The sequence below is a fragment of the Tursiops truncatus genome, chromosome 18 (assembly GCF_011762595.2).
Source record: "Tursiops truncatus isolate mTurTru1 chromosome 18, mTurTru1.mat.Y, whole genome shotgun sequence".
In the NCBI taxonomy this organism is placed as follows: domain Eukaryota; kingdom Metazoa; phylum Chordata; class Mammalia; order Artiodactyla; family Delphinidae; genus Tursiops; species Tursiops truncatus.
The window spans coordinates 74,635,518-74,662,927 of record NC_047051.1 but is presented as its reverse complement, the minus strand read 5'-3'; the positions used below and the strand labels follow the sequence as shown (position 1 = coordinate 74,662,927).

At 42.3% G+C, this 27,410-nt stretch overlaps 1 protein-coding gene across 1 annotated transcript in view; it reads right to left on the bottom strand.

Annotated features, from left to right (window-relative positions):
- MYO16 (myosin XVI) overlaps nucleotides 1–14,791 on the bottom strand; it is a 151,931-nt gene extending 137,140 nt beyond the window's left edge. Inside the window, exons 1-6 of the mRNA XM_073795051.1 lie at nucleotides 14,783–14,791; nucleotides 7,144–7,215; nucleotides 6,646–6,893; nucleotides 5,794–5,905; nucleotides 2,629–2,746; nucleotides 1,802–1,873 (exon numbers count right to left, since the gene is read on the bottom strand). Of these exons, the coding sequence (XP_073651152.1) occupies nucleotides 1,802–1,873; nucleotides 2,629–2,746; nucleotides 5,794–5,905; nucleotides 6,646–6,893; nucleotides 7,144–7,215; nucleotides 14,783–14,791 (631 nt within the window). The remainder of the gene's footprint in view (nucleotides 1–1,801; nucleotides 1,874–2,628; nucleotides 2,747–5,793; nucleotides 5,906–6,645; nucleotides 6,894–7,143; nucleotides 7,216–14,782) is intronic.
- Nucleotides 14,792–27,410: the final 12,619 nt, after the last annotated feature.

Here is a 27,410-nt window from a genome sequence, read left to right as displayed (position 1 = left end):
CACAGGGAGTCCGGTAATAGGATGCTGACCATGGGAAATGAGGACTTAGTGAGCTGTCAATCAACAGAGGCACAGGTAAAGGAGAACGGCCTCTGAGGCAAGCTGAGATCAAACAAACAAACGAACAAAAAAGCACCAGCAGGTCGCGAAGAGTCAAGCGGCCACGAGTTCAATGCCGCTGAGACGGAACCTCACGAAGTGGCGGTGAAAGCAGGTGTCACTTGTGATGTTATAGGATGGAGGTCTCTAGAGCCAACATGACGGTGGGGTTCTCACCCACATGGCTGGGGAGTAAGGAGGGAGGCCTGGATATATTAAATTACAGATATTAATCGGGAGTTCAATGTTTCTTTAAAAAGTCATGACGGGGCTGGGAGAGGGATGGGTTGGGAGTTTGGGATTAGCAGATGCAAGTTATTACATATAGGATGGATAAACAACGAGGTCCTACTGTAGAGCACAGGGAACTATATTCAATGTCCTGGGATAAACCATAATGGAAAAGAATATGAAAAAGAATATATATAGGTATAACTGAATCACTTTGCTGTACAGCAGAAATTAACACAACCATGTAAACCAACTCTACTTCAATTAAAAAAAAAAAAAAAAAGCCGTGAGGAAGAATAATGCCTTTGGAGAACTTCAGGAAAGTGTATTTCCTGATGCAAGGTCACTGGCGGGAAAACGGCTGAGGATGAAGCATAAAAGTGAGGTTTGGCCCCAATAATAAAGGCCTCTCAGGACCTCCGAAAGGGATGATATTTACTCTAAAGGAGTTGGCGCATCCTTTCAAGGCTGTCATCCATGGGTGAAAATCATATCTGCATCTCAGAAAGCTTATTCCTGAAGCAGTGCGGAAGGAAGGTAGAGTGAGATAAGGCCAGGTGGAAGACTGATCAGATTCTCTTGCCATCACCTAAGAAAGACAGTTTAAGGGAGTGGGGATGAAAGTGAAGGGACGAGAGTGACAGTGGGAAGTATTTATGGGGTAGAACTGGCTTGTGGCTGATCTACTCAGTGCAGAAGGAGGAGGACGAAGTGTCAGGAATGGCTTTTGGGTAACTCAGTGGATAATGGGGAGATCCATAAAGCTTGGGAACGTGGAAGGGGAACTCTAGGGATGAGGCAGAATTTGCAAGCCACATGCCAACGTATCTGCAAGTAGGGCCACTGGGAACAGAAGGTAAGAATAGCAGTGATTTTGAGAATAAACAATATCAGATGGACGCTGAGTCCTCAAAATTACAATGAAGAGGCAGCTTGGTGAGGCGATGACTTGTAGTGGATGAGTGAAGAGCATTTAGGAAAGGCACCCTCTTGCCACCGAGTGGAGATCCTACAGCGCAGAGATTCATCTCGGGAGTCAGATGGCATTAGAGTCTGATTCCAAGCATGCCATTTACTGGTGATTTCATGTCCAAGGTTATCTAGCCTCTTTGAATCTCAGTTTTCTCATTCATTAAAATGGAAATAGTTAAGCCCACCCCTTAGCAATTTGGAAGAACTAAAAATTCCAACATTTATAGCACCTGCCACAATGCCCTCCAGTTCGTAAGTGCCCAGTAAATGGCAGCTCTCATCCTGACGGACGAGCAAGAGGGAAAAGGATGCTCTTCACAGCCTGGCACCGCACACACTAACGCATCCCATGTTCCAACTGAATAAATCCTCTTGGATTGATGACTTTATTTGTCTAAAATGAGTCACTAGCTGAAAAAGGTGACCAGCTCATCAGAATGGCCTCTCAGCAGTGTAAAGATTTTCACAGAGGTGAAAGGCAAAGTACAGAGAAACTTACCCTTAAAATATTGGATATCAGTTGTTAAAGCAGATGCCAGTTCATCCGTTGATACTTGCAACATTCCAGCCACTAAACGAAAGCATAAAGTTAATACGTATTTTTGACAGCGAGAACATGGCATTTTATAATTGAGGAGTTTGTATAGACCCATTAGAAAATGTGTGCCTTAAAGAAACCAAACTACCACTGCAATTGGCAAATTCAGCTAGAGAAACAGTGGCTTAGAGGAATGGAAACGTTAATGAGTTCTCAGGGCTCCTGCATTAAATCACTGCAGGATTCTTTCCCTCCTGCCCTCACAAATGGCCCTGAATGCTTTTTCCCAATTCCTGGTTAAATTACTTCGATATGAGGCAAAGATAATGCTGGTCACGACAACCTGTGGCTTTAAGGCGTTTTGAAAAAACCTGGGAGTGACTGACAAGGTAATTTCAAGGGAGAGAGAGGTTTGTGACAAAATCTTTAAAGGGAAGTAACTGTGTTCTGTTTAAATGTTCAGCTAATAACATGCTCCCCAAATATACGGGATGGCACGGGGCGGAGCGGAGAATACTCAGAACGATATAAATAAACCCAATTATGTGCCGAAGCACCACCGCTGTTACTGTGACACAAACGTACATCTTATTCATTCACATAACCAGAAAGAAGAAAGAAGAAGAAAGAGGATACAGTTCTTTTTTTCCCCTCCGCCGCCCTCACTGAATCCCACTCCAGCAAAAAAGGGTTGATTCCACCTGACTTTTCTGTACTGTGTCGCCATCCACTGGCCAGTCTGCAAAGCTGCACATCGATGAGGTTACTGCTAGATCTGTCCCACTGACCTTGTTCCAGAAGCTGGAGGTCAGACACAAAGGCGGAGTCGGCCTCGGTCAGAGCAGTGAACCGGATGTCTCCAAGGTGTAACGTGGCCGCTAGAATCACACACACGTTCTCCACCTCCTACACGGTTGAGAAATAGAGGAGATGAGCGGCGCTGCTCAGAAGAAAGATTCAAAGACCAATCCTTTGAAAAACCTCCAAGTAGGTTTAAGAAATGATGTGCGTGCTATGGGGGGGCTGTGATTTTTCAGACCCAGAATGTCCCGTTAGGGAACTACCAATCTCTAGCTCAGAATCAAAATCGGGAAACTCAGTGTTCCTTCTGCAGCCGACTTCTCTGTTCCTTAAACGAGAGACAGTGAGGACGTGACGTGTTCTGATATAAATGAATGGTTTCCGGATAAGTATCAGGATGAAGCATGCATGGTTGTGCAACCATGGTCTGACTGGCTGGACACCACTTATAGGGTCGGACTTCACACGTGTCCCCCCAGGGCTGGCAGAACTGTTACCGGAGGCTTAGCCGACTTCAGGGTCACGTGGCTGCTTCCCCAGAGAGCATCAGAGTCCATCCCTTAGTTCTCTGTTTTGAAATAAACTGCTATTATGCTTACAGAATTTTTCATTTCTGCTGGAAAATTAATGGAGGTCTGATGAAAACATCCATGGTGAAATAAACAAAATGCTAGTTTTTAAAGGTATTTTAAGGAAAACTCAGAAAAAAATGGACGTTAGCAGGAAGGATGAGAGTGTTTGCTGAAAGAATATCCGAGAACCTGGAAGGCTGCATAAAGAAAGAAATTAGACCTCAGATTTGGCTTTGGACAGTCAGTTGGGGGTAAGAATAAAAAGTCAAGGAAAAGCTGTAAGTTAAAAGGTACTTCCCCAGAATCACAACTATTTAGTGTTATGCTATCAATAGCAAAAGTGGTTAAGCCTCATTTAGGGCAACTGACATAATCTTTTAAATTCCCAGTTTCCGCATTTGTAATTTGGGAAGAAAAGCTCCCGTCTGTGGAAGTTTTTCTAAGAACAATTCTCATTTGCTTTATAAATACACAGTTGACACAATATGGTCATTGGGACTTCTATGAATTTCCTCCAGAACTTTTAGTTTTCAGGACAAGGTAGTTTTATGACCTTAAAATGAGAGCACTGAAAAGGATAATCTGTAATTTTCAGGTATAACACTCTATGTTTGTGGCATTACTTAGAAATGTTTTTGGTAACCTCCACATCACAAACTAGTGTCTCTAATTGTATTTACTTGTGCTTGTCTGAATAACATTTTCCGAGCATCTTAAGCTACTTGACACCTCCCTCTTCCCCTTTTTTTAAAAAATAAATCCAGTAACTCCTCTTTAAATGTCCCAGTGCCCTAGGAGAGAGGTACTTCTGGATACAGACAGCAAGACTTCGCTGTGTCCTCAAGTATCATCCAGTTCAGTGAAGTAGGCAGAGCTATGAAAAGTAGCCCGAACACGGATTACAGTGTGGTGATGCCACGACAGAGGCAGGTGGAGATAAGCTGCTCAGGGGGCAGGGGCAGGGGCTGCTTCTCTGTGTCCGCGATGGAAGACGAGCGGAGGTTCCTTTGTGGTCAGATCTCCTAGGACCACAGTCATAAACTTTGATTCAAGGGTCTTGCCAGCCCAGAAGTACCTTCCTCGCAATCTTATGGGACATGATCTTTTCCTCCTGTGTGGACCAAGTTGTCACCGTCCCAGTCACCCCAAAGGATCAAGATGAAGTGATTACCTTCACATCGTTTGCTTAACTGCACACAGTTCTTTCACCAAAAAACTTAAAATTCCCTACTCGCTGCCTTAGGTGGAAGGTATAATTTGCTTGCCCTGCCTCTGAGGATCCATCATGGAGTTTTAAAGCCCCGTTTCCAAGCAACTGATCTTTTGGTGGAATGGTTCCTTACCCATGTCTATACCCCAGTTTCCCATAAGGAAGCAGAGATCTCAGACACTTAGGAAGGGAGAAACAATAAGAAAAGAGCACAACAGTAGCGAGTGCAAAGACAGAGGAGTACAAACGGGTAGGAGTTAGGGAAAGACAGTAATACAGAGATTGGATGAGCAGAGCAACAAAGAACAAAGGACCATATGATCACACGTTCCTAGAACCCCATCCAGTCTCTGAATGGGTGAGGCCGGGGTGAAGGCCCCGAGCTAATTCATTGAGGGTGAGTCCCCACCTCCTTACCCTCTCCTTTTCGCCAACTTCGCACCCCTTCCACCCACTCCCTGCCCCATGAGCCATGTGGACAAGGGAAAAGACAAAGACCCAAATCAATCAACTTCCTGGTTTAAGGAAAAAAAAAACCCAACATATTTAGATCTGTGACTAAAACTGGGCTCACGAGCTACAGGCATACCAAAGTGACCCCCACGCGATCTTACACTGATCGCTAACGAGGGATTGGCTGTCATTCAGATTGACGCCACGTTGAATGAGGGGACACAGAGAGGATGTGTGATGGAAAGAGACTGGTGGGAATTTGAGAGGTCTCGGGCTTAGGTCGTTTCCTATCTCTTATTCTCTAGACCTGCGCCGTTCAATTCAGGAGCCACGAACCACACAAGACTGTTTCAATTTCAAGGAATCAGAGCTAAGAAAAATTAAAACTCCATCTCCCCGGTCCCACGTGGCCAGTGGCTGCCATATCGTCCGGCACAGACCTGGGGCATTTCCAGAATCACAGACATTTCCACCGCACAGCAGCGGGTTTAAACCCTTTACGTAGTACTTTTCAGCTTTGTAATGCTGGCAGGTGTTTGGTAATTCTTTAAGAATGAAAAAACTAAATCATGTTGTTGAAGAAGAGAGTTTAATAAGGTGATCAGATTACTTGTCAAAGTGATTCTTGGCAGTAAACCGTCACCAGGATCTGCCAGTCTTCTCTTGAGTCAAAGCAAAGTTCTTTGATGTGTTTTGCTCACATGGTTCCAATGGGCAAAGGTCTCCACCACCTCCTTGAAGACGGCAGTCCATCCTCTGCCTGTCTCCAGGGCACCTGTGCCCTGAGCGTACCCTTGTTTATGTCTATCCCGCCCTAGCATGCGAACTCCAGGAGCACAGAAGTGTTTTGAATGAATGATTTTTATAAATTAGTAGAGGGCTGATTTTCTCAGTGTAATATTTATGGCATGACTCACCAAGTTACTGAAGCCAATTACATTCAGGGCTTGTTTCCAAACAGCGAATTTCTCCCTGTTCAGAGAATGCTCTGCTGTTGATACTTCTTCTCGAAGGGTCTTGCTCAAATACCTGTGAGGGGGAAAAGCACAGAGCTTCATGGCTAGGTGCGTGGTCAAACCCCAGTGGTTAAAAGTCACTTCAGCCATATTTGGTCTCCAGGGTAACGGAAGTCACCTGGACGTTGTGTCCCCATGTGTTTACAAGGCTTTGGTCCATGCTAGCACATGATGTTTCCGGAAGGAAGAAAAGTTCTTGCTGTACCAGAACGTATTCACACTGTCTTACTTAGTTCTCCCTTGAGCTGCACCCTTTCCCGGAGAAGGTCACAAGTGTTCTGTGTATTTCATATAGAAATTCAGCAGGTTCTATTGTATGCTTTGTAATTAATATCTGTAGTCAGGATTTTAAATTTAGAGCCACTTGTTCTTTCTTTTTGTCAATATCTTTTAATTACGAAATGGTTGATGAATGCATTGATTTATTCCTTTCATTCAATAAACGCAAAGGAATCACGTACCAAATACACGATACTAGCAGCTGAGGATAGAAGGATCAGGAAGTCATCGTGGAGTCTCAAGAGCAAAGATAGTGTATCCGTGGGCAGAGGCAAGGGAAGACACAGCTGTGACGCAGCGTGGAAGCAGGATAACAGCGATGAACTTGGCCTGATTTTGAGAGTGTAGGAAGGGGACAAGGAGGAAAGCTAGGGGCGGGGAGGAGGCTTCGGTTCCAAGAGTGACACCTGAGTAAGGTTTTCCCAAGCAAATCCAAGACTCAAGGGTGTCCCTGGAATAATCAGCAACACCTACAAAGGCACAGAGGCTGGAGCACGCGTGACGTACGTGGGGAACTCGCGTAGGTCAGCCAAATCCGAGCCTCTAGTGAGAGGGGCCGTGGGTGATGAGGTCGGACAAGTAGCCAGAGTCGTGTGTATCTTGCAGAAGAGTTTCCATGATGTCTTGGAAGGGATGGGCTGTCCCGAAGTTCTTGAAACAAAGAACAGGTATGAGCAGATTGGAGTTTCAGAAAGAATATTCTCGTAGCCCAGGGAGATTCCCTGGAAAGAGATGAGCCAACTGAAGAAGCCAGTGGACCCAGTGAGAGACCAGCAGGGAAGAGAGGCAGAGGAGATGGAGAGGCAGATGGCTGGGAGGAGGGGCCTGGCTGGTCACAGGGGAGGAGAAAAGAGAGGCGTCAAGAACGCTTTGCAAGATTCCGTCTGGGGAAGTGGGGTGTATGGGGGCCTCATTCATCCAGAGAGGCGTCCCAAGAGGAGGAGTGTGCTTTTGAGAAAGGTTGTATTTTACCACAGTCGTGTTCACTTTGAGCAGCTTGCTGAAGTTCAAGCGGTGTTCCAAGAAATAATTGGCTATAAGGATCTGAAATTCAGAAAAGACTAGAAAATAAGGTCTGGAAGTCATCAACATGCAGATGACTAAACCATGGAAGTGGATGAGCTCCCCAGAAAGGAGACGCCAACATTTTAGGGATGAAGAAAGAATTAACAGCAAGGAGACCACAGGAGCGAGGGACAGGATGGTGTGGGCTAGAAGCACACTCCGTCGGTGTGGATGTGGGGTCTGGGAGGACTTCTTTGTCCTTGACCGTGGCTGGGAGGGGTCTAAATGAAACAGCCCCGTGGAATAGGTGGGGACTGCGAAGACTTCAGGAGCTTATAAGCTGAGGCAGAAGCACATGAAGACTGGAAAAAACTTTAAAAGCAACGGAGAAGGAAGTTGCAGAGGAAGGAAGAGGGTTTGGACTCGGAGCACAGTGGAGGGACACTGCCTTCTCCACGTTTGGGTCAGGGGACTAATATGGTCCAATGGCCAGAAGCATCTCAGGGAGTGGGGGAACCACTGCTTGTGGCTTCGGTTTTTTAGGAGATAAAGTAGTTGAGGTTTAGATGACGAGGCAAAGTGGCCTTGAGGAAGGTCATGAGAATCTAGGACACTGGCTGTGGAGAAGGGACATCACTGCCAAGCAGGGGGACACAGGAGGTTTAGCTGATGCAGCCGAGGACCAAGGGGGAGCTGAGGACCAGCTCCTGGGGGCTTTCTCTTTCCCCAGAGGATGAGTGAGCTGGGGTTTGGGGCCATGGAACAAAAGGTAAAGGTCAAGGGCAACCACATTAGCAAGGGGTTGGGTTAGGATGGTCAGAGCCATCTTGCCTAAAATTCACAAAATTCTAGTGACTAAAACGTCTTAATGACAAGCAGTTCTAATGACTCTTAATTTTTCTTGTTCTCACAGCAGTTTTCCATCCATCTTCCTGGTGTCATCTTTTCTTTCCCACTTGTTGATCACAACATAGGTTAGAATTCCATTCAGAGTGGCCACTTGACATCTTGCAAAGAATAATTAGCTCCTGGTAACATTACAAAGTCAAATATGCAAAACACCATGGTTCCTTTTCACATTCTTAAAGTTAATCAATTAACAAGCTCCACCTATGGGGAACTCAAATCTTTCTTTAAACCTCAGCATATGGTGGGAATTTACAGCAGCTCTGACCTGCTCCCGTGAAGCAGTGTGAATGTAACAGTAAAATTCTGGGCAGAAGGAGCAATGGGAAGTTAATCTGGGCAATTTAGACAGGGCTATTAAGTCTGTAATGGCTCAGGAGAAACCCAATCAAAGTAGGGGATTTTAGAGGGCAGTTGGCCTGATGGCAGGAATGATGCTTTAAGATTCACTGTATTTTCCTCTGTAATCAGAAAACTTGTTGGTATGAGGATGATCCAAAAAAACACAGACCTCAATGTCTCCTATGCAAATTTTACATTTCTCCCACTATTCAGTAATGTGTAGGTTGATTTCACTAGAAATATAGGTCTTACTGATCAGCAAAACTGTATCTTAAAGTGGGAAAATCAGTACCAGAAAAAACTAAACGTTTACTTTCTGGAGATGAAAAGTGCTTGTTTTCCCTCTGAAATAAATCACCTAATAGTGAAGCCACACACAGGACAAAGTAATCCTAGAGAAATAGGCCTAGTAAAATATTACAACCAAGAATCTGAGACAGAGGTGAGTTCTATTTGACCCTTTCTGACGACATTTTAAACTTTTATCTTAGTATCTATAAAACGGAGTAAAAACAGATTAAAAGTGAAGTAAAATCCCCATTTCTAGTTCATGAGGATTTTCTGATAATTAAATAAGGATGCGCTTTCTATATTCAGGTTGCAATGTGCGTGCAGAATTAGAGCACTTCCTGGGAAAAATACATCTTGCATATGTGGGGAGCTTTAGTCAATGTGCTCTGTCATTAACAAATCTCTTAATCAGATAAATAACTAAGCCAAATGAAATAAGGACCATTTTGAGAAATCATAACACATGCTATTAACAATGTAGAATTGTTTAAACTATAAAATACGCTTGTCTGTTCTGAGATAAAAGGAGTAAATAGATAGAAGAAAAAGTTCATAGCTCTCACTTTTTGATTATTTTTTCCCATTGTGAATCACTCGAAGGTTTACAGTCACACGTGCATTTCCACGTTTTTAACACTTGAAAATTGGTAAGAATGACTGTGGGCCGTGGTTTATAGACATCCCTGTAGACTAGCCATGCTCCGCTGATGTTTCCCCCCTAACCTCAACAAAGTGGTCGAAACCCACCGAGGTGAATCTGTACCAGTGTTTCATCTGACAGTTTCCAACTATGTCACCTATTAATTAATGGTTCCACAATTCCCAGTATTCAAATCTTAGAACTCAATATTCAATGTCTTTTATATTAGCTTTCATGTCTCAAAATCATACACTTATAGCTCAAACAATCTGTTTTTTTTCTTTATCATCTCCTTTTAACTCATACATAACTCGGAACAGTAACGTTTGGCCACGTACAGATAATCTCTCAGTGTCCACAGCCAGAAACATCAGAGACTTAGCATTTGTGGAACCAAGAATCGTTGCTGTTTTGTTTTCAAAAGATTTGACACATCAAGGGAATGCCCCGGATGTTGTTTCCACCATGGAGTAGAAGACTGTAACGAACAGGCTGTAGCATGTTAAAAATCACAGACGGATTAATGCTGTTTGACTAATTCTACTCAAAGGGAAAGGTGGTGAGAACTGAGAATGTGTCAAACGCTCCACTGGATGTTTTAGAAGCACGTCCCAGTTAATGGTCACGTGGATCCTGAAAAGCAGAGCTATCATTGTGCCCATTTAAGCTACAAGGGAACTGAAGCTTGTTTAAGATTTCCAAGCCGGGAATTGGCCAAGGGACACACGCTCCATCCTGACCCCTCTGGGCCTCTCAGCTCAGTCACAAGTCTCCCGCAGAGGGATGGGAGGAGGAAGAAAATTGCATAGCATCACAAGGCATCTTCCTCAAGTTAAAATTTTGCTTAAAAATGCAGGGGGAAGGTAAATAACAAGTGGAATTATTATTATACATGGATGTGTTTTAAATAGAATGCAGTTTCATGAGGTTTTAAGATCTCATGGGATATTTTATGATTAAGTTATTCTCTTCTGACTCAATTCTATACTTGCACTACAGGCATGAAACAGAGTAGCTTGTAACCAAGCAGGACCCTATGGGGGCCTTCCTGGGACAGACTCCCTTCCACCACCCCGGCATGTCCTCCACCTGCCTCTTGTTCATGGAAAACTTTAGCTTCCTAGGTCTTCCCTGAGTTCCAAAGAATAAACATAATCAGAGAAGTGAGAAAATGCAGAAGCAAAGGAAAACAGTCAAGTAAGACAAAATAATAATAGTTTAACCATTAAACAAAGTCAAGGACCTTTAGCTTCTCCTCAAGGGCCACAGACGCTCTTCTGAGCCACGTTCTTTGAGCTGCTTTGCAGATACGGAAACCCCCCACAAATGGAGAAAATTAACTAGATGCCGCCCACAAACACACAGACCCCAGACTGGCTGGGACCAGAGGGTTGATGATGTTGATGCCCAATCACCTCACCACCAACCAGTCAGAAGAGTGTCCATGAGCTGATCACCCTGCAACCCTCTCTCTCACCTTGTCTTCAAAAACTTTCCCTGAAAGCCTACGGGGAGTTTGGGTCTTTTGAGCATGAGCTGCCTGGACTCCTTGCTTTGGGCCTGCAGTAAATGCTGCCCTTGCCTTCACCACGACATCGTGGTGCAGACTGGCTTCACTGTGTGTAGGCAAGCGGACGCAACTTTGGTTCGGTAACAAACTCACAACTCAGCAAAGCTTCTGAGAAATGCTTCTGAGCACGTGCTGAGTCTCTGGGCAGGGTCTCTGTCACCATGGGGAGGCCTCCAGGAGAAGCGGGTGCGTGGTTGAAGCATCTTTGACATTACAATGGAATTTTGTGATGGTCGGTTCAGTCACACTCCTGCGACTTGAGGAACGAACTTAGTAGCTCTAGAAAAGCTTTTTTTGTTCGTTTGTTTGCTTTTGATAGGTTCCTTGGGTCTCCCCCCAACTTTTTTTTTTTTTTACAAAACCTGAAGGTGATTTATTTTGAACGACTAAGTTTATAAATCTCATTTTTAAAGATCACTATGAGAAAAGCACACCTGCACCAAATATACAAATAACTTTGTTTTCACTTACATAAAAAAACAGCAAACCAGACGAATGTATATTACAATTGAACAGTGCAAAATTCTACTTGGGCTTTGAATAAGAAAAGGTTTTCACTACAGTTAAATTTATTTAAAATAAGTCAGTAACAACAACTGTTGACTTGTGCTATTTCTAGTCAACTGTCCCATTGTTCCAACTTGTTGATTTTCATGACAACAAACAGCATTCCAGGAATACATCTTCTAAGGTGGGTCAAATTTACAGTCAAAATCATGTGTGTGTCTGTGGTATATATGCTTGTGAGTGTGTGATTGAAGGTGTTGGGGGGGGGCACGCGTGTGTTGATACTTACGCTTTGTGGCAAAGGAAAACAGATCCTGGAATAAAGTTCTTCTGTGTAGAGGGGCAAATTAAAAATGCCAGCTCCCCAGCATAAGGCACCCTTCGGACAAGAGGACTGGGAATCATTCAAGGTGGCAGTGATTTGATCTGAACATCACACACCAACAATGACCTTTTGCAAAAGAACAAAATTTCAAGGGCCTGGGTCCCCCTCCAGGCACCCATACCCTCCTCTCTCACAGCCGAGCCGGACGTATTAAAACTGCAAATTTGCAATTGGTGGATGACTAAGTCTGGAGATGTAATGCACAGCACAGTGATTGCAGTCAACAAGGGCGTACTATAAACATCAAAGTTCTAAGACACTGGATCTTAACAGTTGTTCCCACAAAAAAAGAAACGATAATTATGAGAGGTGATGGAGGTGTTAGCGCTAGAGTGACATCACGTTTCGATACATGAAAGTATCAAACCAACACCTTGTACACCTTAAACCTACACAATGTTATATGTCAACTGTATCTCCAAAATTAACTGATTACTTGAAGAATAAATGAACAAACAAAAACAGCTGCCCTGCCTGTGCTCACCAGGCACCCTTGTTAGGCCGACAGGAGCTGACTCTTGTGGGGCTGCATGTGTGCCTAGGACACATGGGGAATGAAGGCTCAAATAGAAATTAAAAAAAAAAAAAAAAAGGAAAGAAAAAAAGAAAGAAAAAAGCTCACTACCTCAAACCATGTGCCGGGCCCATTCACGGGGTCTGGGCTCACAGACCACAAACACTATCTGTTGCTGGTGTTTGATCTGCCGCATAAACACAAAAGAACAATGTCTTCTCGACCACGGGCAAAGCTGCCTTCTACTCGGGGAAGTTTAATATGTAAACAGAAACCAGATAAGGCAAAACCAAGCAGTTGGCATCAACAAAGGCAGCCCTGTTTACTAGTTTATGAAGGAAGATGGTAACCTGCTGCTTCCTGCACCCCGACCCCACCTTTCTCCTCAAAGGAAATTCTTTTCTTTATTGTTTTGAAACTATCTGGAAAGTATTAACTAATTTTAAATCCCCCTCCATGGAATATGAATAAGATTTCTTATTAACCACAGGTTCAGATCTATAAATCTCCCCCAATGAAAATGTTAATATATTAGCCGCAAACTGTTTTGTTTGGAGAGAGGAAAGGCTGCCAGTGGTCTTCAGGAAAAGAACAGAATCCATTTAATAAATTACGCATTCAGAGCGACTTCGGGTCTTGTGACATTCCTGGAATAGTTTGTCCATATTTTTCTAATCAGTTGGAATATTTCTTCAAAACATCTGGCGGAACAAATTCTAAACTCTTACCATCTTTCCTGGTAAGAATGCCTCTGTGCTTCTGATGAACTCACTTAGTTCTTGAAAACAAAGGTGGAGACATCAGAACAGAGCGGCTGCCTCCCGCCCAAAGGGCCCAGGACACGTGCTAGGGGGCCAACCCCAGGCAGCACCCTGCTCTCAGCCTTGTGTCCGGCAGGGGCCCCTCCTGCCAAAGGAAGGGGCGTCTTTTCCTTCTTGCAGAGACACAGAGAACCAGCAGTGATTACATGAGTGAATCAGTGAAACGAGGCAAAAGAGAAGTTTTTGCTCAGAGCAGGTGGCTGGGCCTGGCCTTCATGTACCTGGTTTAACTGGCCAAGGCCTGGGGGCTGCATCTGCCGGGTGGAGGAGGGGCGTTCTGTATTCCTCCCCGAGTCCAGCTCACCCCAGGCCAGCTCTGGCTCTGTGTGGGAGGAGGGGCAGCAGGTATGTCCATATAAATAGGCCTTGGTCAAGGCTGAACAGGCGCAGAAATCCTGCTCAGGGGAAACCTCACCAAAGGGCCTTGTGTGTAAGATCACATCCATGGCACCCGTGATGAGGGATAAACCCAAAGGTAACCCTGTGTCTTAAATACTGAGCGAGGTAGACACCTGCACCGAAACGTCTGTAATCTGTAAATGTTCCAGAAGATGACATTCCCACACGTGACCATTTAGGGACAGTTACTACGGATGCATGGCTTCCGGCTTCTCCTGGGACCCGCCGCGGACTCGCATGGGTGTTCGTGCAGCGCTAGCTACGTGAAAACTCCACGCTGCGTGTAACCTACCAACATATCAAGTAAGCTTTTCAAGTTGGCAGGTCTAAAGGCAATTCTCATTTCCTCTCAAGGGAATTACTTCTATTACCCACCCTATTCTGCCCTCCTTCCTTCCAGTCTCACTGATCAGGATAACCACCATGTCCACATCCTCCTTCCTCCCTTGCTGGGTGGAAATTGACTACCAGGGTTGACGTTTCATTCACAGTGAATCTGACAGACGCACCTTCCTCCAGGATCCCCACAGCCTCCAGCATCTGGAGATCAGCTCAGCTCACCTCCCCCCACTCCCCAGGGTTGGTGGGAGGCGGCTGCAGGGTCTCCATTCCCACCCATTCTAATCATCACCCAAGCACTGCAGGAGCCTCTGTCTCCAATCTTACGTCCAATCCACTTTCCTCCATGCGGTCAAGGTGGAAATTTAGTGAACTCTCTTCCCAAATCAAAATGCGTAAATGGCTTCCAGTTGCCTTTGCAATACTAACTCCCTAGCGGAATCCATGCCCTTCTCCAGCTGCCGGTCTTGACAAAGTCACCCTCGTTCCCTCTGAGCTCTCGCCGCACAGAACTTCCTTCCCTCCTTCGTACAGACCTCGCTCTCATCCACCTCTGCGTCCTCACTCACCCTGTGCTCCTCACTCGGAACATAATCCACACACATCCGAAACCCAGGACGAGTCCTGCTTTTCTTCACACGCCACTGGCTCTGGGGAGTCTTGGAGGCTGGATGTCCTTCCTAGGAGCTCTGCAAAACTCTGCACCTCCTTCACAGCAGTGCTTCATCAGACCCTATTATAACTGCCCAGATCGGTATTCCCACTAAAAAGGCAAGGCCGGTCTTCACATCCCACCCATAGGGAGCAGGCCAAGGAGCTGTCCGTCTGGATTGGAGAGAATGAGTGTACCCGTGTGCTCTCCATCAGCTCGACCTTCCCGAAGTTTACTTACTGCCGTCATGTCGACTCTCTGCGTGTATGTATCTCACCTGCATAATAAATCCCACTTGTTTTCCACAACTCCCCGTAACGCAGCTCTACCCCATCGGACTATGCTTATTCTGTCGCACTTTCTGTGCTGCACCTTCCTCTCCCACTGCAGCTGGCCACCATATAACTCGACACTGACGCACCGCCTGTGCTTTGACACAACCCACCAGGATTCTCTTCCTGCCAGACCCCTGTGCCAAGGCCAGACCAGGCCACACACCTGAAACAAAACCCTCTCTGTTTTAGCCATACTCTCTGCCTTGTTTATGTGTCAACCTGGCGGGGCCACAGGGTGTCCACATATTTTATTATTATGTACCATTATTATTCTGGGTGTGTCTGGAACGGTGTTGCTGGATGAAATTAACACTTGAATTGCTGACCTGAGTAAAGCAGACTGCTCTCCACTTTGATAGGCCTCATCCAGTCGGAGCAAGAAGGCTGACCTTCCACAAGTAAGAGGGGACCCCTCGCCTGACTGTCTGAAGCCAGGACGCTGTCTTTTCCTGTTTACAGACTCAAACTGAAACGTCAGCTCTTCCTGGGTCTTGAGCCTGACTGCTTCTGGATTGGAACGTATACTATCAGCTCTGCTGGGGCTCCAGCTCACCCCCTGCAGCTCTTGGGACTTCTCAGCCCCATAATTGTGGGAAATCAATTAGACACACACACACGTATATATAGTATGTCTATATAAACACACACACACACACATATACACACACACACACACATATATATACACACATAGAGATTTGTTCTTCCCCACTTATTCACACATTCACACACTTAAATATTTAATAGTTCTCATTTAACATATACAACTTAAATGTCAATAATTTGACTCTTTTTTGATAGAGATCATGTCAACCATGTTCCTGATATAGATTTTCCTTTTTTTTTTAAATAAATTTATTTATTTATTTTTGGCTGCGTTGGGTCTTCGTCGCTGTGCGCAGGCTTTCTCTAGTTGTGGCGAGCGGGGGCTACTCTTCGTTGCGGTGTGCGGGCTTCTCGTTGCGGTGGCTTCTCTTGTTGTGGAGCACAGGCTCTAGGCTCACAGGCTTCAGTAGTTGTGGCCCACGGGCTCAGCAGTTGTGGCTCGCGGGCTCTAGAGCGCAGGCTCAGCAGTTGTGGCGCAAGGGCTTGGTTGCTCGTGGCATGTGGGATCTTCCCGGACCAGGGCTTGAACCCATGTCCCCTGCATTGGCAGTCGGATTCTTAACCACTGCACCACCAGGGAAGTCCCCTGATATACAGTCTTATAAAACCTAAATCAGTACTGATTGTGTGGTCGTTTTCATATAAACCTGAACGTTTCCATACGTGTCTCCACATTTTCAGATGCCCCTGGCTGGTTCTGCTTTACCTGGTAGGTTCCCAACATGCCTGAGAGGAGCCAGAGGTAGTTGGTTGATAAGTCAGTTGTGAACACAAACTTTACTTTTTCTTTGACCAAAGTAGTTGGTAGTTGGTTGATAAGTCAGTAGTGAACACAAACTTGACTCTTTTTCTTTGACCAAAGTAGTTGGTAGTTGGTTGATAAGTCAGTTGATAAGTCAGTAGTGAACACAAACTTGACTCTTTTTCTTTGACCAAAGTAGTTGGTAGTTGGTCGATAAGTCAGTAGTGAACACAAACTTTACTCTTTTTCTTTGACCAAAGGTTGGCAAAAGTAAGAGAAAAGTCGATGCTATGAAATTCAATCATTCTTTTGCCAAAATAAAACCAAAACAAACAAAACCCCAGAAATACTACAATGAGGAATTTCTTTGGGAAATGTTCTAGCGAAAAAAAGCTTAGTATAAGAAACAAACATGGAAATATGTGACCAGAGGTGATAAACCTGCCTTAAATTCTTTAAGGAGTGGCAGGAGGGAAGTATGAGAAAAAGGAGGGGAGGGGAGGAGTGAGGAAATAGTAAAACATTTCTAAAGAGAAAAATAAATTGTTCACTTAATTAGTTTGATGGCCTTTCTGGATAATGTAATTAGACAAATAGCAAACTTAACCTTTCTGGAAAAAACTGCATGTCCACAAGCATGAAGGGAGACACAAATCCCATGTACAAAAGCTCACAGCCCTGGCATCACGATAGCATCCAAAGATTATGCTACAATGTCTCTGTCATATTAGTAAGAAACACCAGCATCTCCATTTTAGCAAACTGGGATTTTTTTAAAGAAGTTAAAATGAGTAAAATAAAAATACACTACATCCATAATTTTAAAAAGATTTTTAAAATAAAAATCAGGAAAATGTCAACCACAATACCTTATTAAAATGCAGGTAATATCTAGTAAAGTAATCCTGTCCAAGGCTAAGTATGCAACTAGATGATTTCAGAAATGGAATATTAGAACTGGTTATTTCAGGAGAGATTCATAAATTAAACTAAATATCCCAATTTTTTTGATAAATATCAATTCTCATTGAAAAGCCAAATAAAATTGATTGTTAGCACACACAAAAATACTCCTTTACTCATAATTGATCCTGATGACGTCAAGAAAAAAGGGATGGAAAATGTGACTTCTGCTCCAGGACCTGCTATTCTATTGTACCTCTTTTTGCTATTTTTACATATTTTCTAGAAAAATATGTCTGTTGGACCTGTCCTTGTGATTATAAATGTGCTACATATTTTTGATAAAATTATATATTATATAAAAATATAGTTCACATATAATATTACAACACGGAATTTAAAAAATCAGAGCCAAGATAATCTAAAGGAAAAATGACTGGAATTAAGCCATTCGCACTCAGAGTGAGCTCTTTGCTGATCCTCAGTTCCCGTTCTAAACTTCTCTGAACTACGCCAAGAGTTCCACCTGTATGGTAAATCTGAACTACTTATTACTAAAAACAAAACACTACTCGTGAAGTAACTGAGTTCAAATAAGCGTTCAGATAAGTCCAAATAAGTGACCCCTATGAGCTCACCAGTGTTGCATTGTGCTTTTAGGTCAAAATCCTTCTACATAGAAAAATAACATGTACAGAAAAGGCCCAGGCATGTTGCCTGTCATTTTATCTTTACATTTACAAATTAACGGAAAGTCTAAAGTTCTGAAAACATTATTGCTGAAGGTCAGAATGATGTGCTCCACGTGTAACAGTCTAATTGTGAGATGATAATATGAGAAATCCAAAAAGTTACACAAGAATATTAAAAAACAACCAGTTACATAGAAAGGTACAGAATCAGTAAAAAAATGTTCAAAACTAGTTTTTCCAAAGATGGATTCTGGAATCTTCAAGACCAGTAGTCATGACTATTTTGGTCTTAATATGTTCATCCTTCTGGTGGAATAATTAACATTCTGTTTTAACTTTTCCCTCCAGTACTGAGGAAATGAAATGATATAGTGACCTACCAGAAATCAGGTCCCTCTTTCACTATTACTACTACTATTACTGTTTTGTCATTCTTTATAGAAATAAATTTATAGTTTTCTAAACCAATTCCACTCTTGAAAATGTTAATAAGTAACATTTTAAGGACAAGTATGATGGAGCTCAGATGCATCTTCACTGTCAAATTTATTTTCAATTTTCAAATGTACAAAGCCGTACACTTCCTTAGAAATGAACTGAAATGGGTATTTGGTACTGCGGATTATTTAAACAGGACAGAAATCCCTCTGATAGCTTCTTTCTGCCCGATCTGCTGCTTCTAATAACTTTAGTGTTTATATTTCAGGTATTAAACACTTCAAAGAGTTAACCCTAAATCTTAAATTGTATGAAAATAAAAGCTTCTAAAATTAAGAAGATTAAAATCAGTAGCTGTTCACTTCTCATTTGTTAGAAGACAGACAACTTAAAATTGGGGGGGCGGGGCAAGAATTAAGTTACACAAATTAACTAAAACCGCAGTTGTCATGATTTTTAAAAATGAGAGGGATCATGGCCGATTTCCCCGATGTGATCAATTTCGGAACGTTTTATTTGTTAATGAGGTAGGATGGCCTCTTTCTCACTTTCTTTCTTTTTTCAGCTCCTTTCCCAGAATGATGTTCCTGTCCTAAGCACCGTGGTAACAGAGGAGAAAGAAGTCCAAAGGAGGCACAGCACAAAGAAGAAACATCTAGTCGTAGGTTTTATCTCTTCTGTGCTTTGTTTTTATTCCTCTGGCTTCGAACCTTAATCAGCTGATTCTGCTACCAGCTCTAAATCTCCTTCTCACTTCCCACTGATCTCCCTTTTCAGATAAGAGATCTCTTCCTGCTGAAATTGAAAATCTTCCACTAAATGGAATCAATCACACGTTATCAGCCAAAGAGAACTCAAGATCCATTTGGAATGGTCAGATACGGCAGGACGTTTAAAATGTTGACGACACTACATTAAACAACGGTACTGCGTCTAGATGATGATCTAGATCAGGAAATTGCTCTAAGGTTTAATGATACGCTACTATTTTGCATTTCAGCAACCACTGTATATTATGATGTGATCCCAGTAAATAATATTCTTGTAGTTACAGCAGAAATTGAAAGGCAACATTTTATCAACCATAATTTAATTTACCCAGCGTCCGATGCTAAAAATACAGTGTTTATGTTTGGACAACAGGTACTCATATAAATGTTTTTATACTTTTCCTTTTGGGGGGCCAAAATATTCATTTCTATCACTGGATGGACATTCTTATCATCACAGCAAATACGCTGAGTTTCGTTCATGCATCAGTTTATTCACTGTATCTTCAGATGTTTAATTTAATACGAGTCACACTCTCTTACTGGGGCCACAGGCCTGAATAAAGCAGGTTTCCTACACCCTCGTTCCTCACTAATAGAGAAGGTTTCAAACAAAAATTTAGATGATCAAAATTGCTCTGTTAGAGATAACCCTGTTGCTGTAGGTCTAGGCTCCTTTGGTGACTCAGAGAAGATTTATAAAGACAGACTGGAACAAATTATATGCTCGTGAGAGACAGAGCCCATGTTTTTGTTATTATCCACTGCTAAGTTCAGATAGTAAGGCTTTAGCCAAGTAAATGAAAATACTGAGTGTAACATGTGTCAAGGATTGCGATGACTGGGATTCAAAGATGGAAGAGACCAAGTTCGTGTCCAGGAACATTACACAGTCAGCAGGGGAGACAGAAGCACACAGATAAAACTGTAGCAGTGTAGTGACACATTACGTCATACAGAACACTAACATATAGAATAGCAATGATGACTTACTAAGTCTGGAAGGCAAACCGATATTTGAAGAGGTGAACATTGTGGTGTTTTGAATCCTGAAATGCTCCCGCATGTTTCAATCCACCATCGGCTGGATCAGAAACACTCAATGAGCATTTCAATTAATAACGGAGTCAAATGTTAGCAATTCTGTAAATGCACTTACTCTCTCAGCATATTGTCTAAGAGGATTCATAATCTTGGGGATTCTTCAAACATTAAAAAAAAATCCCTTGTCTAAGGGAAGCGAACTTAGAAGTAATGCGGATACTTAGAGGAAATGTGCTTGTAATAGTAATTTTATTATGCAAGACAAAGAAAAATAGTCAAAAATAGAGTTACTATTTGAAACAATAAGAGAGGATTTAAAAAAAACCAATCTCCAATCAAAGAAGTGATAAAACAAAGCACTATTCATGAAATGCAGACCTGTTGGCCTCGCTGGTATTCTCTGGAAGCTAGGAATTGATTATACTACAAACTCAAAACACGGTCTATTTATGCCAATTAGGCCACAAAATAGATTATTCTATGTATGCATAATTAAACTGACTTCTAGATATTAAGGCAAGTTCAAAGTTAATTACACAAAATTAATTTGATTTGAGACAAGGAGGAAGATGTGTTTGTAGTACCCAAAGCAGTAAGACAGGATATGCTAATTTTGAATTAATTTGAACTTTCATTGCTGCAGTGAGCTTTCCATAGCAATGCCTACAAGAAAGGGCATTTCTCTCAATGGAATCAGTGTCTGGGGAACATTCTTTAAGAAAATAAAAGGGCAAACGTGTATGCTTGTCCGTTTTGTGGCTACTTCAGGCACCTTTGCAGCTCACTCTTTCCAAGGTGATCCTCTCACATGGAGTAGATTCCTTCTCTCCAGATGCTCTCCAAAGAGGGAAGGGGCAGGGGCTCACTGTCTGTCCATCTTCAGGTTCTGTCTCCTGCCATTGACCTCTGAGGACCTCTCCATTCTGGCTGCTTCTTACTTGAATTGGGTTCAGTCCTGCAGATTCCACCAGAACCATTCCTGCATCAGGCACCAGCGGTCAGTCCTCCGGGGAAGCTGTGTGTGTGCCGAGCATCTCCAGCCGCGGCTCCTACCGAGGACCCAGGACACAGTCCCCATCACGGACAACCGGGAGGGGGCTTGTGTTTAGTAGAACATACAGCAAGTAATCCTTCTTGCGAAAAATAAGTAAAAACGGTCTTCTGTGCAACCTACATCAAACTAGTTGAGTTTTATTTCATTCTTAAAGGATTCACTGTGAAGAACAGCTCAATGTGATAGCAGATTTATATCCGATAGACCTCATTCACTTTAATCCTTCAGTCACATGTGTCCTCTGCTGTTCTGAGTGTTCAGGGTTTCTTTTTACTACTAATGCGTTTTGCAAAGGTTATCAGCAAGCAGCAGATTCATGGTGAGGGTTTACAGATACAACATGTGGCTGATTTTCCCAAGCTAATGCATTTGATGTAAGAGACGATTGAGAAATAAGATGAGTCGTCCCTGCACGATGTTCTGTTTACCATGAAATGCTTAAACAGGTGAGAGTGCGCACCCAAGGGCAAGCTCTTCTATACCTGGACACCACACACACACACACCATATTATACATGACCCAACCGGTTGTCAACAATAGCATAGCATCACCATGTATCATGCCTCCTGTTGATATTGATGTTTTGAGTACTTTATTTCCTATAAAAGTGTTAGATGAATCTGTCTAAAAGCTAAAGCTCTGGACTAGCTAGCTCTAACAATACTCCCCAAATAAGTACAGAAGTGTTTAGGATTTGTCAAAATATTTAGCTATAATCAAATTTAGTAATATCCATTTCTTGGGTGAACGTAAAGATGCTTCCAATCACACACACACACCCCGACGTGATCTATTCTACATATATAGATAGTGCACATATCTTAAAATAACTTAAAACCGCTGTTCACTCTGGATCTATAGTGAAGAAAAAGAGTCTCTTCATTTCTCCAAGACAGAAATATATCCCTAGGGAAGTGCACTTCTGGGACCGTGTGGACCAGAGAAACTGCACACATGAGAGTAAAGGAGCAGTCCCTGGGTTGCCCAGAGGCAACCGTGACCTGAACCTTAGGGTTTACAGGAACTTTGGTTTATTCTATTAACCAAGGGGCTACGGTCCACACAGGAAGGAGAACATGGTTTTGGCCCTAGAAAGTACATAAAGCTAGACAAGCAAAAGGCTTAGGGAAGAGATACCTGCCCCACAGACACAGACAGGCAACTCATTGGGGAAACTCACTGGGGGGGATTCTGGGAGACAAAAGTTATACTCACAGACAGCCCTTTCTTGGTTTTAGAGGTTTAAACTCAGACTGCATGTGTGTCCTTAGGACATTTTAACTAAAGAATTAGCATAAAAATGGTCCCAGGTGGGTAACACTCCCTGAGCATCTGACCAAAGGGAGACAAACCCTCTAGAGGGTAACCCTTGACTCAGGCCACGCAGGACTCTCCCAGCCTGGCCACCAAGAGGCAGCAACTCACACCCCAAAGGACAAACACCAGGAGAAATAACGTTCCCTGAGCAGCTGTCGTCAGACGCAATAGACAGCAAGAGTAGAAGCCTGAGAGCTCCAGATAATACCATGACTGGTTACAGACGGTATGACAAATATGTTTAAAACAAATTAAAGAACTGAAAATATAATACGAGAAAAGAACAAGAAACCGTATTTAAGAAAAATCAGATTTGATTTGAAAGAACAAAGTAGAACTCTTAGAAATGGGAAAAAAAGTCACTGAAATTAAAATGCAAAGTATGCATTGAACATCAGATTAACAGCTGCTCCAAACAGAGAAGTAAACTACGAGAAAGCACTGCAGAAATTACCCAGAACGAAGCACAGAGAGATACAGAGATAGAGAATATGAAAGAGGTTAGCGGAGGAGAGAGAAAATGAAAAGGAACGGCATGCATCTAACAGGAGTTCCAGAGGGAAAAGGGAACATTCACAGAGATGATGGCCAAGAATTTTTCATACTTGGTAAAATACATGCCTCTGATGATTTGCAAATCGAAGTCTCAAGAAGAATAAACAAAACAAAATTTACACCTAGAATCACTGCTATAAAATTAGAAATCTATACACACACGCGCACACACACACTCATAACAATGTTTATTTATACATCCATTTAACTGCACACCTATTCTGTGCCAATGATGTTGCCTGGATCTAGAGGCATTAAGTTGATTAAGTCATGGTCTCGAGTCTTAGAACATTTGCTTCTTAGGGAAAGACAGCGATGTAAGCACACAACATGTAACCATGATGAGGTCCACAGTAGAGATAAGCACAGAACGTGGAGAGACTACCTGTGACCACGAAGGACAAAGGAAGGAGTCAGGAAAGCGCCAAAGGACAGAGGGACTCGAGATGAATGTTTAGAATGAGTGTTTTCCAGGTGCAGAGGAGAACCCAGGCAGAAGGAAGAGTGTCAAGGCTTTCATTCATCCACTCATTTACCCACTCATTCATTGATTCATCCACTCATTCATTCATTCACTCATTTACTCATTCATTCATTCATCCACTCATTCATTCATACACTCACTCATTCATCCACTCATTTACCCACACATTCATTCACTCATTTACCCACTCATTCATTCATTCACTCATTTACCCACACATTCATTCATTCACTCAATCTTTCATACACTCATTCATTCATTCACTCATCCATTGATTCATTCACTCATTCACCCACTCATTCATTCCCTTGTTCCCTCATTCATCCACTGAACACGTTTGGCCAGATTCTTTCTGCGGGAGGACGGGACGCTTCATGGGAACGGGGAGGAGATTAGCGTGGCCAGGAACAGATGGAGATATGCATAAATAATTCTTAGGCAGACTAGAATGCTTGAGAGCAATGGTTTTAGAATTCTTTTCCATCATGAAAACTTTGAATACTAATCTTAAGGGATTCCAATATATAAAACAGGTAAAACAGAGATGCTCAGTTAAAAGAGGAGGTGTGTATTTAAGTGTGCATGGCTGTAAGTGTGTGTGTGTGTTCACAGTTGGAGCCCTATGATTCCGAAGTCCCTGTTCTCGTGACTGCATTTTATGAGTGAACGTCTCTATTAGGTCATTCTTATTCACAGAGATTTTATACTTCAGCAGCATTCTTTTAAAAGGACTACTTCTGCTCATCTATTTTATCTAAGTGGTTACGGCTGGTACATATGTGATCTTTTTATTTTTGCATATGTTTGTTTTGTAACTCAAAACATTACTGAGATATATTATTAGAGAAAATACTCTGCCACTGATTTACTGGATTTTCTAGGTGAGCTTTCATTTTACTTATAATGGTAATTTTGTCTTATCCTTGATAATGTTTATTCCTCTTAATTTTCTTCTCTGATCACAATGATTACAACTTTAGGCTCAATGCTAAAAAGAATCTGGATTTATTTCACAACTAAATATGATGTCTTGAGATAAATAATTTTTTTCATGTGAAAGACTCCTTTTATTTCTAATTTAAAAAAAGATTTGGGAGTTGAATGTTTTTGTCTTTTGGCACCTACTGAAATGGTCAATTGATTTTTCTCTTTTTACTTATTGATGTGATGTATAGTACTAATAATTAAATTTCTTAATATTGATCACTGAGTAGCTTCTAATGGATTGCTGGATTCTATCTGCTAATATTTTATTTATGCCTGTATATCTACAAGTCAGATAATTTCTATTTGTTTCTTTAATCGGTAGTTCTTTTGATATGTTGATATCATAGATATTCTGGATTTAAATTTCTTTTTAAAATTTTCACACTGATAAAAGTTTTAAAAGTGGAACATACAGATAGCCAATGGATCGTTCTTCAACGATGTGAAAATAGCAACACTGTGACATATTTAGTTCAAATCTTTGTTTTTTACCAATAAATTTCACAGATAAAGTTAACATCCCCATCTGTCCATTTCACCCTTCCTTATCAGAGGAAATCAGTATGATCAATTTTGTGTCTATCTTTTCAGTGTATTTTTTTTAAATTAAATTATAGGGGCTTCCCTGGTGACACAGTGGTTGAGAGTCCGCCTGCCGATGCAGGGGACACGGGTTCGTGCCCTGGTCCGGGAAGATCCCACATACCGCGGAGCAGCTGGGCCCGTGAGCCATGGCCGCTGGGCCTGCGCGTCCGGAGCCTGTGCTCCACAACGGGAGAGGCCACAGCAGTGAGAGGCCCACGTACCACAAAAAAAAAAAAAAAAAAAAAATTAAATTATACATGTATCTATAAAATATGTAATATTATTGTATTTAAAATTATATAAATATTATTTATATGTACCATTCAGCAAATTGCTTTAACTCAACTTTAGATTTATAAGATCTATTCTTACATACAGTTTAGGTTCATTTATTTACATTATTTTAAAATACTCTACCATGACCACCGCCTGATTAATTTATTCATTTCCTCAGATCCCATCATTTCTTTTCTTTTCTACTTGTGTATTTGCGTCTTTGCAAAGTGTGCCGGTGAAGACCCATGTCCGTGTTTTTTACGCACATGCGTGGGTTTCCCTATGCAGAGTTTTTCCACCTCGGGGCTGCTGAGCTCTGCGAGCTGATGACTCTCTGCTGTGTGGCCATCCTGGGGAAGGCGGGGCCGTTCTGCAGCTCCCTCTGCCTCTGTTCACGGGGTGCCAGCAGCACCCCCTCCCCAGGCTGTCACAGCCAAAGATGTGTCCAGATATTGCCAAGAGCGGCCCGTGGAGTAACACCCACCTGCCTTTGTATGTTATACACGTGTCCAACTTGACCAAACACTGTGCTTCGAAGTGGCTGTACTAACCTAAACTCTCATCGGGAGCGTGTCAGAATGCCTCACCCTTTGTATTATCTGATTTTTCTTACTGTTGCAAATATTTTCATTGTGGAATGGTACCTAATTATTCTTTCAGTTTCCATTGCCTCGATTACTCGTGAGAATGTGCATCTTTTCATGTGAGTTTTGGAACTCTGGGCTTCTCTTCTGCATAATTTGCCTTCTGAAAAAGGAACAAAGAATTTTCTTCAGTCGCTCATTTCTGCAATGGTTTAAACAACTGTTTGTTCTCCGAAGGTCTGAAAGAACTCGCTTAGGAACTTCCTGGGCGTGGCTTCTTTCTGGGATGGAAACCAGCTAGATTCCTTCTATGGTCCTCATCTCATTGGATTTTTCATTTCTTTTAGAGTCAACGTCAAAGGATTCTTATTTATTTCGTGTCACTCCCTCCGTGGTTATACCCTTTATTTCTATTACCAACGATCAATATTTAGTTTTCTAGTGACCTTTGTTTGTTTGCTTTTACTTCCGTATTTTGTTTCTAATTTTATTACACTGTAGACAGACTATAAATCCTGTACAATTTTGGAATTTGGGAATTTATTAAACTTTACTTTATGGCCTAAGATGTGCTCAATGTTTTAGTAAGTATACCATAAATGCCTGAAATATAGTGTTTCCATGAAAAGCACAGACTTTGGTACAAGCTTTCACGTGCTTACCTGATACATCTCTGCTCATCATTTTACTTTAGGTCATTTCAGTTCAAAAGTACAGCTTCAGGCTCTATGAATTTTCATTTTACAGAAGTGCTGTTTGTGTGGTCCCTCACATAACCTGTGTAAGCTGTCCACATACACTCCTTTTACTTAACAAACTACACTCCATTCTCCTTTCAACTGTTTGTATGTTCAGTTCTTTACATGTATCATGCCATTCTTTTCTTATATGTTAACATCAATGCAACATGATTTTCTAGATGAGTGCCACATTGCTGCTCAAATATAAAGCATGAGAAATTAGGTACTCTTATAAGGTTGAACTCTTTAGTGTATGTCTTCTTAAAGCTAAATAAAACTTCAATGGCTTAGTAAAAAAAAAAAAAAAAAAAAGAAAGAAATTAGGTATATCTGTAATCATATTATTACATATAATTATATGCAATATTTTGTATAAGATTTACCTAGAACATGATGGATACAGTGTAATCTCACGTAATTGTTGACAACAACTACCTTAACGCATTTACTGATGGGAGGTGTGAGGACGTGTCTGGCACTTGGATGGGCCACCTTGCCCATCATCCCACCCTTCCTCGCCTCCAGGCTGCTCCCCTGCTCTCCTCACTTCTTTCCCTGAAGGCCTCAGGAATCCATCCTAGCTTCCTCTCTTGTTCAAGCTTCTCCCATCCCTCTTTCCTAGGCATCCTCCCTGGAAGGCTGGGGAGAGGAGCAAACACAAAAGGCGAGCACGGGCAGTGTCGCCTTCAATCTTGGGCTCAGCAGAGATGGGGTGGGGGATTCCTAACACAAGAGAAAGTTCTAGAAATCTCACT